Raw genomic sequence first — 17,806 nt, forward strand, 5'->3', positions numbered from 1 at the left:
CTTGATTTCTGCCAGTTCAGGGGCAGCAGCACCCCCTGGTGGCCGGCAGGCGCTCTGCAGATGCTCTAGGGAACAGAGGGAAGCTGGGACCCAACCTCCAGCCCAGACCAAGGAAGGGGTGGCTGTCTCAGGTTCTGCTCACAGGGCCTGGCGCTCCTGTCTCCATCCCGCAGGGCCCAGTTTCCTGTGATGGCCTATGAGGAATGTCTTTTTTCCCCACTAGGCGTCTACATCCTGTTTTTAGAAAAAGCACCCCATTTTCCATTGGGGAGCTCTCTATACTCAAGTCATATAGTTCTTGAGGGTCAATCCCTGACTCCATGTATAACATGCACAGTGATTTGATGAGGGACAAGCATATGGCCCAAATCTGTCCAGTGAGAGCCAGGCCTGGGCCTTGCTGTAGTCATGGGGAAAGAATTCCCTTTCCACTGGGGCTGCTAAATGCTCCTTGAAGAGAAGCCTAGTGTTTGGGTGAGTAGGGGACATCTCTGTCTCTGGCTGTAGTGGAATCTTCTTGGAAATAAAGCCACCATGGAGAAAAGTAGATTTGACAGAGGAAATGAGGCACAGCCCTGATGAAAAATATTTGAGCAGCTGGATCCAACAGTACCTGAAGCTGCTTGCTCCAGGGCAGTTTCCGTTAAATGAACCAATTAATTTTTTTCTCTCAAGCCAGTGGGGACCGGAGGATAATGCTCCCTGCCTGGTTTGCACCAATCCCTAATCTCTCTCCTCCCCCCTCCACAAATGTCCCCATTGCTGTTCACATTTGCAAACTCAGAGGCCATGTTAATCAAAACCATCTTTTTTATTTAAAGAGCATCCTGTCATCAGGGGCACCTAGATGGGGGTCCCCAGATGGCAGAACAATATTTACATGGGGATCAGGAGGGTGAGGCTCGGGTGGTCCCAGGGCTGAGTGGGCCCGCCACTGTGGAGGGAGGGTATCCTTGGACCTGTGGGCTCAGCCCAAGAAGAAAAATGTCCCACTCCAGGCCCAGGGTGAAGCCCACCGGAGGGGGGAGCGAGGGGAAGCTGGAGCCACCTGGGTGAACTTGGGCCCTGGAGGTGTGCGCATCAAGGAGAGGCCACAGGTCAGAGCTGGGTCACCATGCCGCTGGCTTCGGAGTGAGTCTGGGGAAAGACGACTGGGGGCTTCTGAGGTCTGAGAGGCTTCCCCAGCTCCCCTCCCCTCCCCAGAAGCCCCCTGAAACCCATCTGTTCCCTAGGCCGTCCTCTTCTGGGCCTGAGCACAGGTTTCCAGAAAACCTGCCTCCTCCCTCTTCCCCATCAGAGTCTCAAACACTCTGGCCCCCCGGCTCCCATCTGGGCCCAAAGTTCACCTTTATGGCCTGGAAGATCCACTCCCGGAAGTCACTGACTTTGGTGTAGACACCCGGCTTCTGGGCCAGGGCACAGCCGGTGCCCCAGCTCACGATGCCACACAGCCGCCAACGTGGCGTCCGAGAGATGCTGTCCTCACACACGAAGGGGCCACCGCTGTCACCCTGGTGGGGGGAAGGGGAGGCCTGGCTGGAGGCCGAGAGGGCATCCAGGAGGCCCTCTGGGATGGCCGGCAGCTGTGGTCACAGAGCCCCCTGGGCCCGAGATGGGGAGCCCAACCACCCCCTGCCCTGGGTCCACCCCTGCAGTGGCAGGGGCTAGGGGCTACCCCCACGCTCCCTCACCTGGCAGGCGTCAATGCCACCCTCAGGGTAGCCGGCACAGAACATCTTGGACTTGATCTGGTTCGCGTAGAAGTCGGGGCCATTGCAGACATCGTTGCTAATTATGGGGACTCGGGCCTCCTGGAGTACCCCAGCCTGTTGGCCTGGGGGTGTGCGGGCAAGGCTGGCCAGAGCTGGGGAACACACACGGCCCCCTTCCCTCCCGGTGCCCGCCTGGGCCCTTCAGTGTCCCCATGCCCCGGGGCCGAGAAGCATTTGGCCAGCCAGACTGCCTCTCCCCAGACCGTTCAGCATCCCTAACCGCAGCCCCGCAGGCAGAGGACGGGACTCACCGTAGTACTGCGTGTTGCCCCAGCCGGTTACGGTGCAGATCTTGCCGTCCACCAGGGCCTGGCCGGCGGCCGGGAGGCACACGGGCTGGATGTATTCTGTGAGAGAGACCACACGCTCCAGCCTCTGCTGGCCTGGCCCACCTTGTACCAAACCTCTGTCCAGCAGCCTCAAGTGCCCCGGCACACCCTTTCCTCGGCTCTTTTAAAATAACCACGGTAGGCGTTGCCATCAGTGGAGAGTTAACCATGTACTAGGCGCTTTGCTGTATCCTCCAAACTCCCATCAGCCCAGCTTGGGGGGGGGTGTCGCCCTACTAGCCCATTTACAGAGGAGGGACATGAAGCCAAGTCACTTGTCCGGAGTCTCATAACGACTCAATGACAGAGCTAGAATTGAACCCAGGTTGGCCTGATTCCCGAGCCTGCGTTCTCAACCACGGCCCACAGGGCCGCCCCCTGCCTAGAGGGTGCCTTTGTGAGAAATAGAAAAAGGCATCCCTATCTTTAGATATTTGACTTCCAACTGCCAGAGAATCATTGTAATAAATACACAGGTCTACACCCACAACAGTGAGAATGGCGTCCCTGAGATGTGATGCCCTTGTGCAGCGCACAACACACACAAAGGGTCTCAGCAGCTCTGTCTACTCCCTACTGATGACTTCCCGGGCCTGAGCCTCAGAGCGCTCAGCTATAAAATGGACAGAATAATCGTTTCCCCCAGAGGTTGTAGTGAGAAACCGGTAAAGCACTGAGCAAATCGGAAATGCTCACATGAACTAGTAATAGTAACAAACAACGACAATAGCAATGACTGCTAACGTTAACTGGATGCCTGCTACGTACTGGCATCGCTCTAGGCTCTTTACTCATATTACCCTTTTAATCATCTAGGAAACCCTAGAAAGCCGTTTAATGGATCAGGGAAACTGAGGCACAGACAGGTGAAGCCACACACACAAGACCAGCACCTGAATGTGACCCCAAGTCCTATGCCGTTACCCCCTCAGTCTCATGTCTCCAACTCAAGCCACTCACAGCCCCTCCCCCTGTGTTTCCACGGACACTTCTATACTTCAATATTTGTAACCCACCCTAAATACAAAGCTTTGTTTAAAAAAAAATGTGTATCTGGGGCACCTGGGTGGCTCAGGTCATGATCTCATGGCTCGTGGGTTCAAGCCCTAAAGGCTCTGTGCTGTGAGCATGGAGCCCGATTTGGATCTCTTCTCTCTCTCTCTCTCTCCCCCACTAGTGCTCTCCGTCTCAAAAATAAATACATATATTAAAAAAAGAAAAATGTGTATCGTCCCCTTCAGTGGGAAAACCAGTAACACGGATCATTCAAAGGAAAATAACCATGAAAATAAGTACAATGCAAACCACAAAACAGCACTGGCAGCACAGCCTGGGGGCTGCTCACAGATTCCCATGCCAGGCGGCCTCGGCTCAGATCCTTGCCACTGTCCAGCTGCAGGACTTTGGGGCACAGTTCGCTTCTCGGTGTCGGGATCTGTCCCAGTGTGGAGACAAAGGATCAGAGGAGGACCCACCCTCCCCAGGCTGCAGTGGGGGCTGGATTGTACTCTTTCGTCATCATTGTACCGTTGCCTGCCGAAGGCTCATCATCCTCACGATTACAACCTGTCACTATTGTGTTTATGATTAGTGTCACCACACTGTGGCCCTGCTGAAAGCGGAAGCCCAAGGCCTGCTCTGCATCCAGCGGCCGGCCCTGGAGAAGCGTCCTGGCCCCAAGGGGAGTCTTTCCCGACAGCAAGGAAATGCCCCAAGGAACTGAAGAGGGACTAACTTCTGAGTCCCTCTCTGATTCATTCACGTATTTTAAACGCTATTTTTCATTTCATCTTAACTCTATTTTTTGGTAACAGCTTTTTTGAGACGTAATTCACACACCGCGCAGGCCACCCCCTTCAAGTCAATGGCTTTTCGGTGGGTTCACATAGAGTTAAGTTGCGGCCCGGAAACAGGAAGGAGCGACCATCACCTCGATCCAGTTTAGAACAGAAGAGATCCTGTTTTCTTTCCTTATCCCCTCCCAATCTCCCCGCCCCAGCCTCACCCCTACCTCACACCTCCCCCGGCCCCTGGCAACCACGGATCTACTTCCTCTCTCTCCACACTTGCCCATTCTGGACGTTTCACATTAAGAGAATCACAGAGTGGCCTCTCGTGTCTGACTTCGCTGGTTTAGCGCAGGGTTTCCAAGGTTCATCCGAGTGCGTCTTGCGTCGGTCCTCTGTCATCCCTTCGTGTATGGATGGGCCACATTCTGTCCACCCATGTGTCAGACATGTGGGTTGTTTCCATCATGGCTGTCGTAAACAGAGCTGCCTCGAACGTCTGTGTGTAAGATTCTGTGTGGACACCTGTTTTCATTTCTTCTGGGCGTGTACCCTGGGGTGGAATGGCTGGGCCCGAGGGTAACTCCATGTCTGACTTTTCAAGGAATGGCCAGATGGTTTTTCAAAGTGGCTACACCGTCATACCTATTTAATGCCGTCAAGATCATTTCCCTCATCACCATGGATTCCTCTGGCTCTGTCCTCTCTGCTCCCAGCCTCTGGAGTCCCCAAGGCCAAGGCTCAGCTCCCAGACTTACCGGTGAGGGGCAGGGGGCTGGACAGGTGCACCAGGGCGATATCATTGCTGTTTTCCTCACTGTTGGGATCTCGAAAGGGGAGATAGCCCCCGTGGTAGACCACGGCCTGCACCCCCAGCTGCAGGCCTTGGGGGGAGGCCTGGGCCACAGCGCCGGCGAACACTCGCCATCGGGACAGGACCCGGTTCCGCCTACCAGGGAACAGGAGAGGAGGATGGCGGCTGCCGGGGCCCAGCCTGTCCCATGCCGCCTGTCCCCTGCCTCTCCCGCTGACACTCACTCAGGGAAGCAGTGGGCAGCTGTCAGCACCCAGTCTCCAGAGAGCAGGGACCCTCCACAGAGGTGGGCTCCGTCATAGCGAAGACTGACTTGCCACGGCCACCGGCCCAGGCTGGTGTCTTGGCCTCCCACGATGCGATCCACGGGCAGCTTCCTGCGGCCACAATCTGTGGGAGAGGCGGAGTCACGGCCCCCAGAGGGCCGGGAACGTCAGGACACAGCCCCACCCTTGGAGACCTATAGCAACACGGCCCTGCCATCCTGGGGGAGTCAGAGGACGCAGCTCCACCCTCGTAGGATCTAAGATGTGGCCAGGGGGGTGGTGTCTGATGGGAAGAGACTCTGGCCTGAGGGGTCTTTGGGGACATGGGCCCACCCTAGGAGAGTGAGGAGACACCGTCCCATCCTTGGGACACGATGGGGACATGGCCCCGCCATCCTGGCAAGTCTGAGAGGACACAGCTCCAGCCTGTAGGGTTGCACATGGCTGGTGTATGGGGGTGGGGGGCTGATGGGACATGGCCCTGCTCTGGGTTTAGGGGGCAGCTAAGGGAGAGGGCTCTGAGTTTCAGGGTCTCACCTTGGCAGACGGTAGCCAGGAAACGGCCCCTGGGGCAGTCACTGTGAGAGAAAGACAGGAGCAGAGGAAGAAACAAAAAGAGAGGCCAATTCAGACGGAAGCAAGGGCACCGAGGGCGGGCGGATGGGCGCCCCTGCCCGCTGCCCTCCTCACCACACGGAGATGACCTCGAGCAGCCTCCGGGCCAGCGGCAGCCTCCCCTCGTCCACGCAGAAGAAGCCCGACGTGCCGTTGGCGCCAGCCGTCCGCACGTCCAGCTCCGAGTGGCCCAGGGCCCTGGGCAGGCAGGGGTCAGGCCTGCTCCTCCCGCCCCGCCCCGCCCCGCCCCGCCCCGCCCCCGAGGGCCGCCCGCTACCTGAGGAAGCCCATGTCCTCGCAGCCCAGGCCCGCCACCCGGGCGTTGGAGCGCGAGGAGCACAGCAGCCGCCACGTGCCCTCCGTGTCGTCGAACACCATGAGCCGGGCGTCGGCCGGGCTGACCTGCACTGCAGGGCGACAGGACGGCCGCCTGGGTCACCTCCCCGCTGTGCCCGCCCGCCTGGCCGACCCCGCGGGGCTCCGGGCCTGAGTCTCCGCGGGGCCAGCACCAGCTGGGGCGTACCTACGGCTGGGAACCCGGGGACCTCTCGGTTGCCGCCGGGTTGCCCAGCCCGGCTGCGCATGCGCCCCCTCCCCCTAACCCCCGCCCCCGCGTACGTCTGGCGCTTTGCTTGGCGGTTTGGGAAGAGGGAAGCGGTTTTCAATCAAGCTCCGGAGAGAATGGCGTGTGCTGCTGCATCTCCTGGGGCCGTCTTTACCCCCGTGAGGGGAAAAAATCAGCCAACGTGGAGCAAAGCCAAGAGGGGTCTGCCCATTGATGAAGCCAGGCTTGAAGGACCCCCAGAATTGTTGGATAAGTTCATCATTTCCCTTTCTGTTTAGCCAGTTTGTTTCGTTTTTCCTTTTGTCTTAGGCAGCCTGAAGACCCTTGACTAACACACCAGATTGCCCAAGTATCTAGATACGCTACAGTTTTGTTTTGTTTTTTTTTTTAAAGGAAAGTAAGAAAGAAAAGCTATCTTTTCTGCAGGACTTGTCCGAGCCTTGAATATACTAAAGTGCATGACACTTCTCCAAGTAGTATTCACTCACTCATTCATTCATTCACCAAATAACTGTTAACTAGACATATACTCTATCCTCAGTCCTGTGTAGGGTGATGCAGGGGGGTGGGGGGGGCACAAAGATGACCTAGGCAGCCCTGGGTTGTGCCCTCACCAAGCCCAAGTCCAGGGGTGGGAGAGACAGACAGCATTAAAAAGTCACTCAACCAAACACCTCATTACAGACTGTGAGAAGAGGCGGGGTAGACACGCAGTAAGGCTGGCGAGAGCCCACGGGGAACTCCTTGTGTCTGGGGCCGGTTGTGTTGAGAGCTGCTTGCCCTCTTAGCCCCTCCCAGGGTGCTCCCCACGCATGGCCAGAGGACCTTTGTCACACCTAAGCCAGGTCACAGCCCTCAGGCATATGTGTTTACATTTACCACTCAGTGCGCGCCAGGCTCTATTTTGGGCAGCGAACTAATTGCCAAAGCAACACGCAAACCAGTTCTGCTCTGTGGAACTCGAAGACAGCAGGTGAGGTGGGTAATGAAAAGCACACATGAGTAAAATAGATGGGGCGTCACAAAAGGAGCCGGGGAGGCAAATCAAGCTCGACAGAGGCAGGGGCACCCTGGCGTGCGGGGTGAAGTTGCCATTTTCCATCGGCGGGCGGAGAGAGCTTCGCTGAGAAGGTGGAGTGTGAATGTAGATCTGAAGGAGGGGAGAGAGTCGTGAAGGTAGGTGAGGGAACAGAGAACTAGGCCACAGGACTGCGAGTACAGAGAACCCAAGGCCGGGGGGGGGGGTTGTTGGGGAGGGGTGCAGCAAGGAGGCTGGGGCAGAGTGAGCGAGAGGCAGATGAGCTGGGAGGGAGGCTGGGTCAACACCAGGATTTGCTTCTCTGAGGAGAGAGGGGCAGCCAGGGGAGGCTCTGAGCCAGGAGACTCCGGGGGTCACAGGCTCCCTCTGGCTGCGGGCTGGGAGCAGAGGAGCCGGGGACCTGGGGAGGGGCTGCCGTGGTGTCCAGGAGGGAGAGGATGGAGGCCGGGCCAGGGCAGGGACGTGGGGGAGAAGGGTTTAGATCCTGGGTCGGGGGGGACAGGGTTTGCTGACAGACTGGATGTGGCTGTGAAGGAAAGAGAGGGGTCAAGGACGACTCCAAGGTGTCTGGCCTGAGCCCGAGAAGGATGCAGCTGCCATTGGCCAGGATGGGGAAGGGGCGAGGGGAGCAGGTCTGGGGAAGGACCAGCTGTGACCCCCTGGGTCCTTTTCTCCTGAGCTTCCTGCATTGCTGATGCCCCTGAGCACATTCTAGGAAACCAAATCTGGGGCCAACTCAGTCTGGCAGCCTCTTAGGAGGAAACCGGCGAGGCCACACGCAAGCCCAGGGGTCTTCCCGTAGCCCCACAGATGCGGACGAGGGAGGCAGGGCTTCCAGAGAACTCTGTCGCTGAGAACCTGCTGTGTGCCCAGCACTATGCCTCATACCCTCCCCGACCACCGAAAGCAGGGCCTCGCCATGCCACCGCAAAGCCACAAAGATCCTCATTTTGATCAGATGAGGAGGCCCAAGCTTGGAGAGGTGGGGTGACTTGCCCAACACCACCGAGTGAGTGAGAAGCAGAGAGGGTTTGCATTCAGGCTTCAGACTCCAAACCCCAAGGTCTGTGTGTCGCCCTATGCAGCCTCTACAGCAGCCTCCACTCCTGAGGGTTAAATAGTAACCATGGGGGGGATGTCAGTGGGTTGGACCGTGTTATGCTGCGTCCTATCTGGAGGGGAGGTGGGAGGTGCCTTTTGAATCTCCCAACCATCCTGGGGCACAGAGATCACTTCTGTGCCCATATTGCAGATGGGGAAACTGGGCCTCAGAGAGGATATACTTGCCCGGGAGCCCACCGCTAAGAACCAGCAAAGGATTTGAACCCAGGCCTGCCAACCTGCATCCTCACCGCTGCTTCTGAGGGTCTCACACAGACTGTCCCCAGCCCCACCCTGGCCACACTTCCCCACAGCCAGTTCTAAGAGCTTCCTGGCTTTCTTGCCTTAATCACAGCCTCCTGCTCTGAGGTGTAGGCAGGCGATGCCTGGTGCCCCGGCTGCATGGCGCCCACCACCCCGAGTTCCAAGACCAAGACTTGGGGTTCAAACCACCAAGTGGGGGTGAAAAGCTTCCAAGTGTTCCAGATAGGGTGAGGCCTTAGGGGGAAAAATGATGACTTTATGGATATGTGTTGGGGAAGATGAGGGGAGGGAATATCTAATGCTCCCCTCCGATTATTTTTAAAGCCACATTCGGTGCTACCGTTTCTCACTTTTCAACTCTTTATTCTTATTTGTATCATTTGAAAAAAAAAAAATGTGTTCCGGATCACCTGGCTTGCTTACTAAATTGTCCGATATCGTTAGAGATGTGAAAATCCCAGAAAAATGAGGTGGGGATATAGTTTCACGTCTGTTTTTGTTTGTTTGTTTGGTTGGTTGGTTGGTAATTTCCCAACAGTTTTGGAAAACCCAAGTATAACTTGAGCAGGAGTGCTGGCATTGGCCGGAGCTGGGTCGGAATCACGGCCTCGTTACTTTCCAGCGGGAGGCCAAGGCCAAGGTAGTTCATGGGCAACTTATCTTGTGCGTATTCACTAAGCAAAGACTTCCTGAGCACCAACTACGCGCAGGACACCGTCTAGGGCAGCAAACAACGTGCCCGGCCTCCTGAAATTCACCAGAAGTAAATGATTGTCAGGGTGTGGAGAGTTTTACCCCAGCGACAGGCATGGCGTGGGGTCGGGGGAGCAGGAAGTCTGAGGTGCAGGAAGGCCTTGCTTAGGAACGTTAAAGCCTGATGGTGAGGCACGAAAGCAGTGTTTACCAAGTGGCTGTGAACCAAGCACTGCATGGACCGTGATCGCTCACTCCCCCCGCGCCCCTCCCCGCATACGGATGAGGATGTTGGGACTCAGGCAGGGCAGGGCTGATGGGAGACCCCAGGGCTCGGCAGTGACAGTGAAGAACTTTGAAACTGCTTCTAGCTGGAAAGAGGTGGTAAGCAAAGACGGGGCCCAGGAGGGTTCTTCAAGGCATGAGAATGGACCCTGGAGAGTGCCAGACGCAAGGTGAGGTGCGGGCGGAACAGGGGGATGTACCCTGGGAGGCTTGGAGCCACAACCGCTGGAGATCTTAGCCCAGGGGCAGTGGGGGGCTATAGAGGGGCTCTTAGCAGGGGTATGATCCCTGCCGCTTATTCAGTGTGCAGTCTTGGGCACGTCAGTTCACTTCACTGGGCCTCAGCTTCCCCCATCTGGAAAATGGGGATGATGATAAAAGCTCCAGATTCACAGGGTATTGTGCAAAAGTTACAGACAGTGCCTGGCAGGTGTTAGCTGTCGCTATGGTGACTTGCTTGGCTGTTTCTCAAGAAACAAGAGTGTAGTCGTTCTGCACAAAGCAGATCTAGGCTGCCTGGGTTCGAATCCCAGACCCGCCACTTACTAGCTCTGAGCCCTGGGCCTCAGACTGGGCAAGTCACTGGGCCTTTCTGTGCCTCGGCCTCCCCACATTAAAATGGGCTTTGGTGGAGGGTTAATGAATTGATACTGTAAAGCCCTGGGGCCCGCACCTGGCACCTGTAAATGCTAGTGCTGAGATGATGACCAACGTGGAAGTGGCCTTTCCTTGTCTGGATTTTCATTTCTTCTCTTGACATGAGCAGAGTCCTTTATGGAATTAGAGGAGGCTCATGGGAGTGAAACATACATCCTGACGCCCAAGTGTCCCTTTCTTCCTGCTGCTTTGGGCCACAGCACGGCAGCTCAGGGCTGGCCTTTGGGAAGATTCATCCATTCATTCTGCATTTAGTGTCTGCCTCTATTATTAGTGTGGCCATTCATTCCCAGCTGCCGGCAGACACAGCTCTACCAGGCAAGTCTAACAGCTATTCCTGGCCTCATCAACTACCAGCTGTGCGTCCTCTCTGGTCTTATTTTCCACATCTGCAAATGGGGGTCATAGAGGCAGCCACCTCCCGGAAGAACTGGAATGGATTGTCAAATTCATACCGAACCCCTCCAAAAAGCTTCGACCATGCCTCATAGTAAGGAACACATTGTTACATTACAGGGGGGCCCTGCACTTTCTGGGGCAAATCATCGCAATGCTCTGAGCCTCAGTTTCCCCATCTGTAAAATGGAGGGATAAACAGCACCACTCTCATAAAACCAAAACCAAAGATTAACAAAACTTTTTCTTACTGAGAGAGGTACACTGTGGTATTTTCTAATCTAAGCTATTTCATGCTTTTTAAAATGTGGTTTTCAACTCCCTGATTTAGTTTCACAATGCACCAGTGGGTAATGCATTTAGAATCAAGTGCTTAGAACAACGCCTGGGCCAAAGCAGGCGCTGCACACGGGCGCCCCATCCCTACCAGCATCCCTGCACGTGCTCCCGCAGTCACTCAAGAACTTTGGTCCGGAGCTCCCACCAGGTACACAAGTCTGGAGGGCTCCCCACAGGGTCCCGGCCTGCTTTACTCACCCGGATACAGCGGCTCCTGATCACTCTTGAGTAGAAAGGTCACTGCAGAGAAGGTAGAGGTGAGGGCGGGCAGGCGGGGGGCCGCAGGGGGCAGGGGAGGGCAGAGGCGCAGGGGCCACTCTCACCAATGGCCCAGGATGCTGCCCCGATGCCTGTCAGGAGCAGCAGGGTCCCCACAGCGAGAGCTGCCACCTTGGATCCGGAACAGCATGGCGCAGCCCTGCCACCTGCAACAGACATGGTGCTGGGGCCACAGTCACGCCTGTCCTCGTCACGGCAGGGTGTGGGCACGGGGCCAGCTCTGCCCTGCGCTCCCCCCCTCCCAGGGCTAACTTAGCACGCCCGAGCCTGCCCTGCCCTGGGTCCCATTTCTCAGGGCTGGCCCTCCCCTACAGCACAGACAAGCAGGTGGGAAGGGGCGTGGCTGGGACGGCCGCACCCCTGCCTCGTCCGGATGCAGCACCAGTGCCGGTGACGCGGTGCTTTGCTATCTCTTTCATTGCATGGTACCCTCTCTTTGAACCTCCCACTTCTGCCAACTCTCTCAGAGGTTCTTGTGACCCCTGACCTTTGCCCCCTTGGCAGCCCGCTTCCCTGCCCCACTTCGCCTCTCTCTGCTGCTCCAGTCCCTGTGTCCTTGGGTGTTCCCCCAAAGCCAGACCTCTCCCGCAGGACCCAGCTCCAAGGTCAGATGTGCCCCTGGAGGGTAAGAACCTAAGTTTGAAAATTTGGCAGCCCCACTTTACAATACTGGTCTTACTCTGTGCTGACAGCTCGGAGCCCAAGCCTGCTCGGGATTCTGTGTCTCCCTCTCTCTCTGCCCCTTCCCTGCTCATTCTCGTTCTCTCTCTCTCTCAAAAATAAGCATCAAAAAAATTTTAATGTTGGCCTTACCCCTCCCTCCCCAGGACCTTGGACAGGTGGCATCACCTCTTGGAGCCTCAGCTTTCTCATCTATTTAATGGGTACCCCCCCCCAGCACTCAACCTCTAAAGATAATACTTTCAAATTCTCTTAAATAATAATAGCCAGACTCTCATCCCGGGCTTATTTTCTCAAGCACTGCACTAAGTGCATTCACTCACTTACTCAGGCCTCATTTCAGTGATGGTTCCCATTCTCAAGCAGGGAGCACTAAGGCTCAGAGAAGTGGAGTCATGTGCTCAAGGTGGCTCAGCCAGCAAGAGGCAGTGCTGAGTCCTGAACCCAGGGACATGCAGTGGTGGGGCCCCGGTGTAGAGCCACTAAGCCAGGCTAGCTCTCGCCGTGCTATAGTGCCTGGCTCAGAACAAGTCCTCAGTAAATGCTTTTACGTCATTAGAGCTGTGTGGTCCTGGGCGATCCCCTTCGCCTCTCTGGGCCTCACTTTTCTCACCGGTACATTCTAGTCATTCATTGTCCCGTTCAAGCCTCCGCTGTACCCGGCCCCATTCTAGGCTCCGGAGACACATCCCAAAACAAGATGGAAAAGATGCTGGCTCTCGGCGCGGCGGGGCGGTGGTGGGGAGGCAAGGGGTGGGGCTCACATAGGTGTAAGGTTGAGGGGAAAACACAATTAGTAGACAAACTTGATCATTTCCAGACAGTGAGGTCTGTGAAGGAAATAACCCAGGACAGGGGCAGCAGGTGGCCTCTGGAGGGTGCTGAGGGAAGGTCTCCCCAAGAAGGGACGTTTGAGCGGAGACCTGAAGGGTAAGACCAGCTATCTAAAGATGTCAAGGAAGAGCACCGGGGGCAGAGGGAACAGCACAGGCGAAGGCCTTGAGGCAAAAATAAGCATGATCTGTTTGAGAGAGGCCACCGATGTGGCCAGAACGGCATGAGCTTGGGGGAAGGCAGGCACCTAGGCTGGGACCAACTAGGGAGGCCAGTAGCCTGAGGAGAAGGGGGCTTTTATTCCCAGGGCGACAGGGCCTTTGCTAGGCATTGTGGGAGGGCAGAAGATGCTGCCTAAAAGCCTTTGGCGGGAACTGGCTTGCGATGGCCCCGGCACCTGCAGGCCGTCCCAAGGGCGGCAGGAGCGCCCAGCTCTCCCCTCTGGGCCATGACTGTCCAGCCGGTGGGCCCAGAGCCAGACCGGCACCCAGAACGGAGCAAGGCGTGGTCCAGGGTCCTCCTGGGTCGGCCGGCGTCTGGGTGTCTTAAGAATTTGAGAAGCCAGGGGCGCCTGGGTGGCTTAGTCGGTTAAGCGTCCGACTTTCGCTTGGGTCATGATCTCGCGGTTCGTGGGTTCGAGCCCCGCGTCGGACTCAGTGCTGACTGCCAGCTCGGAGCCTGGAGCCTGTTTCAGTCTGTGACTCCCTCTCTCTCTGACCCTCCCCTGCTCACGCTGTCTCTCTCTCTCTCTCCTAGAAATAAATAAAACATTAAAAAAAAAAAAAAAGAATTTGAGAAGCCAGCGGTTCCGTGCGGGCATGAGGAAACAAATCCTCCCTCCCGCCGGAGGCCCCAGCGGGCCACGCCAGCCCTGGCCTCGGGCCCAGCCCCGCCCACCTGCCCCAACCCTCTTCCCGGTTCCAGGGGGAGGTCGTGGCTCCTGGAAGCCAATGGGCCGCCCTGCTCCCCTTGTTCTCAGGTGCCCGTGGGCTTTGGGCCCAGCCCGGACGCCTCGGGGGGCCTGTGGGGTGGCAGGCGCTGCCGTGGGGTGGGAAGAAGCTCCTTCCACGCCTTCTGGGTCTGGGGCTTCGAGTAACCCTAAAACAGGTACCCCAGGTGGGACAGGAGCTGTCCCGCTCTGGCTCCGCCCACACGAGAAGCCTCCTCACCGCACATCTTTGCTGAGGCAGGAAGCGTTCTCACTGGGGTGTGAGGCGGCCTTGCCCGACTCCGGACTCCCGGGAAGCAGTAGCGCCCCTGGCCCGGTGAGCAGCCTGGCCAGCGCCTCCCACAGGCTCTGCTCTCTGCTCCTCAGGGGCACCGAGGCTGCCGGCACCCCAGGCCTTCGCCCCCGCCCTTAGGCTGCAAAACCCTCGCAAGTGACACCTTTGGCTCCTTGGCCCTGAAAGTCAGGCTCGCGGCCCAGCCCTCACCATCTCCAGCTCCCACTAACTGAGTGGAGGCCTCTCTGTGGGCCTCTGGGACACCACACACGCCTGGTTTCCCTTCCATTTCTCCGGTGGGGCCCATCCCCTGACGCTCTTCTCACTCTCGGGAGTCCACAGGGTGGCACGTGGCCTTCCCCCACCCACGCCCCCGATCCCAAGTCTGTCTCACACACCTCCACAGCCTCAGTTTCCCCTTTCTGTCCTGCAGCCTCGCAGATGCCCCCACTCCCCACAGGGTCCGCCGGGTCCTTCACATCCGCAGGTCCCACGCTGGCCTCAGTGTGCTCCCAGCCCCCAGGTCCCGTGTCAGAGGCTCTCATCCTCAGGACTGTCCCTCATCTGCGGGACGCTCCCCCCCACACTGCCCCCCTCCCACACACAGCTTGCCAGCTCACAGCCTGCAGGCCCCCTCAGCAATTCCTGTCCACCCCCTCCTTCCCTGCTCCCACCCTAGCCCTGGGCTCAGCCTCCCATGTGGTCCAGCCTCCGCACGGAAGCCTGAAGATCTTCCTAAACACCAAATCCACCTTGTCCCTGCTTTATGTGGAACCCTCCATGGCTCCCCAGTGTCCCCAGGACAGAGTCTTAGACCTTCAGCCCTGTGGTGCCGGCTGTTAGAGATGTGGGGACTGAACCTATGTCTCCCCCAATTCCCAGACAGCCCTATGGGTCCTTATCAGACACCCGATAGTTTCCAAAGAGCAATCAAAGCCACAGAACTTGTCAGTCAGAATAAGAGAAACGGAGACTAACCACCAGCGCCATCTTGTGGAGAGACCCAGCACTGCCACGCATCGGCCGACCCTTCGGCAGAAATAGTCCTGAGACCTGCCTCCAGGCTGCTCCCCTCATCGCTCTCCCAGCTCTACTTCCGGTGTTATTTCCAGAAATACCCGGGTTGCCCACGTGCCGCTGCGCACCCAGCGGCTTGTCATCCCCTGCCTTTAGCCACTCTTCCCTCCGCCTGGCGCACCCTACGTGTTCCTACTCATCCTCTCAGCCCCGGTATCACCTCCTCCAATTCTGAGTCCCCAGGGAGCACGAAGAAGCGCTTGCCTTGGGCGCACTTCAGAGTAACACAGATGTCAGCAGCCACGAGGCACTGCTGGCTCTCAGAACCCCACGGGCCACTCGGCCCTGTCCTAGCCTGTCCACTTTCTTTTCATCCTTGCACCAGGTGTTAACACGGAAGGCAGCATTATCCTCATCCCGGTGTACAGATGAGGAAAGGAGGTCCAGAGAGGTGCAGCCACCTAGCCTGGGTCACCCAGCAAGTAAGCGCAGCACCGGAACCTCTCAGCATCTGTATCCAGGTGTGACCTCCGGCTCCAACCCCGACAGCAGGACTCTGCAGCGGGACCGGGCCGAGCTGCCCGGGCATGCGCTGGAGCCCCACTCTGCCTCGGGTCTCTCTGCAGCCAGGCCATCTACGGCCATTGCTCTGGGCATGACCTGCTTCCCCCTGTTCATTCACGCATGGGCCCCGGGCCCAGGGACCCCAGGAGGGAAGTCGTCCCTGAGGGCCCAGGCTCTGCCGCCCACCTGCTCGGCAAGGGCAAGTGCCCCCTCCGGAGCCACTGCGAGCTTGGGGTGGCTCTGGGCCACAGCTGCAGGGTTTGGGGGCGATTTGCTAACTGCGCCAAGACCCCAGGAGGCCAGCATCCACACTGACGGTGTCAGCCATTGCAGCCAGCATTCCCCGCCCAGCGTGCCATTCAGATCCTCATCCCACCCTGTGAGGCGTGCATTTGTGTCATCTCCATCCTACAGATGAAAGCTTGAGAACCAGAGAGGATAAGTCGCCCCGGGGCCTCCCAGCTAGAAAGTGCCACCACTGGGACCGAACCCAGCTAGCCTGGTTCCAGGAGGAAGAGAGGGAGCCGGCCCCCACTGGAGAGGGCAGGAAGGAAAGGCTGTTGTCCCCTGATCGGGCCCCTCCAGCTGGCCCCCAGGTGTGGGAGAGGTTGAGGGAGGGGAGGACTGTTCGGAGCCCCCACCGGAGCCTGCCACGCAGGCGCGTGTTTTCCCCCATCATTCCTGGAGTGCTTTCTCTGCGGCCTCTCCCCTCTCCATCCATCCTGGCCGAGTCCAAAGTCCTCCCTCTGCTCTTTTGCCCACAGTGCGAAAAGGTAGGAGGAATGTCTGGAATCGGTGGGGGTCTTGGGTCCCTGGGACACCAAGTCACCTCTGTCATAAAAGCTCCGGTTCATGGCATGTGTCTTACAGGCTAAGCCCCACACCGGTGCCTTGGGTGTGTTCCGAGCTCCCAACAGCCCCTGTACCTAGGCAGGTAGGTAGGTAAGTAGCATTAGGATCCATGGTTGACCCAGGGGTAAAACAAAGCCCAGAGAAATGATGTCCCTTGTACAAGATCACACAGCAAAAAAGTTTCAGAAGCCGGTTCAAGTACAGGCCTGTGCGTTCAGCTCCAGGGTCTGTGTCCTTAACCTTGATAGCTGGTCTTCCCCCCTTAGCCCCCAGGAGAGGACGGGTCCAGGGTTTGCTTGCTGAGAGATCACTGGGGTGTGAGGGGAAACTGAGGCAAGGAGCCAGGCAGGTCATATGGGGTAGCAGGAAGGCAGGTGATGGCACAGCCCCACAGAAAATTTGGTTAATAGTTAATCAGGTGGAGGAGACTTCAGACGGGGGTGGGGATGGGCCCAGGAGGGGTGCCAGAGCAAGGGGGCTCTGAGGGGGCGGAGGGCTGGGAACAGAGCACCGAGGGAAGGGGGCCAGGCAGAGCCAAAGTCGGGGCTCAAGGAAAAGAGGACTCACCCTCTTTCTCCGCCATGTCACGGCCTCTTGTTAATGATTCCCCGGCTGACCTCCTGGGCCGGAGTGGGACCTGTGGGGAGATGAAGGGAGAGGCAGGGCCTGGGGAAGCCGAGCCCAGCCCCGGTGCCCCCGGTGCCAGGCGCCCATCCAGGGAGGCTAGAGGGACTGGGCCCCGGCCAGAGCACGCCGTGATCACAGACGCAGATCGGGCTGGGTTCAAGGATGGGGTCAGTGTCTGACCGGCAGCCAGGGGACGCCTGACTTTGCAGGGCTGGGGGTCCCCCGTGCCTGGGCCTGTGTGAGGAGTGGACTGAAGGTCTGAACTCCTGGGGCTGAGGGAGTAGATGAGACCTGAACTCCTGGGTCCTGGGGAAAGAGGGATTTGGGGACTCTGAACCGCTGGGTATGTGGGAGGAGGGGCGTAGGAGCCTCAGCCTCCCAGGTCTGAGGGAGGAGGAGACGGGATCCCTATGTCTGAAGAAGAGGGGTTGGGATTCCAAGGTCCTTGGAGAGACTTCTGGGAGCCCCTCTGTTAGGGAGGTGAGCATTAGGTTGGGTGGGGATGAGGGGACCCGTGTCCCCGGCCTGGAACTGAGGGCCCGGGTCCTTACCCTGGGGTCCGGCAGGTGGGGGCGGAGCTGAGAGATAGTGCCCTTTTGGGGTCAGTCTCCAGGCCTGGGCAGGAGCATGGTGGCCCCGCAGCAGCGGTGGCCCGGAGGCAGAGGCAGCGGCGTGGGGCCTGCTAGGCCGGGCTGCCTCACCTGAGGAGGAGGGGGCTGGGCCGGAGGCGGGGGAAGGGGCGGGGAGGGGCAGGGCGAAGGGATTGGCAGCGCTGGAGGCCACCTGGCTGATGGGGCAGGGTTTGCA

The 17,806-nt window shown here is 58.2% G+C and overlaps 1 protein-coding gene across 2 annotated transcripts; it reads right to left on the reverse strand.

Moving 5' to 3' along the window:
- Positions 1-801: 801 nt before the first annotated feature.
- HPN (hepsin) lies at positions 802-17,678 on the reverse strand. 2 transcript variants are annotated; one of them, XM_039224375.1, is made up of 13 exons: positions 17,551-17,676; positions 16,940-17,009; positions 11,246-11,347; positions 11,121-11,162; positions 5,861-5,990; positions 5,659-5,781; positions 5,506-5,546; positions 4,927-5,092; positions 4,647-4,837; positions 2,024-2,119; positions 1,692-1,834; positions 1,347-1,511; positions 802-1,137 (listed from the first exon to the last, which is right to left on the reverse strand). In XM_039224375.1, the coding sequence occupies exons 2-13, from the start codon at positions 16,953-16,955 to the stop codon at positions 1,099-1,101; spliced, it is 1,254 nt and encodes a 417-aa protein (XP_039080306.1). In that variant the 5' UTR covers positions 16,956-17,009; positions 17,551-17,676; the 3' UTR covers positions 802-1,098. The 2 variants fall into 2 exon arrangements, with proteins under 2 accessions (XP_039080306.1, XP_039080305.1); XM_039224374.1 differs by having other exon boundaries at positions 802-1,511; positions 17,551-17,678.
- Between the last annotated feature and the right edge of the window lie 128 nt (positions 17,679-17,806).

This window comes from Hyaena hyaena, unplaced genomic scaffold (genome assembly GCF_003009895.1).
Source record: "Hyaena hyaena isolate Hyena2069 unplaced genomic scaffold, ASM300989v1 scaffold_1628, whole genome shotgun sequence".
Lineage (NCBI taxonomy): Eukaryota > Metazoa > Chordata > Mammalia > Carnivora > Hyaenidae > Hyaena > Hyaena hyaena.

Excerpts from the sequence above, each read along its gene's own strand:
- HPN (XM_039224374.1), bottom strand. Across the intron at positions 5,547-5,658 it reads CTCGAGGTCATCTCCGTGTG|TGACTGCCCCAGGGGCCGTT; the intron begins GTGAGGAGGGCA and ends TTTCTCTCACAG. Across the intron at positions 5,093-5,505 it reads CCTGGCTACCGTCTGCCAAG|ATTGTGGCCGCAGGAAGCTG; the intron begins GTGAGACCCTGA and ends CCTCTCCCACAG.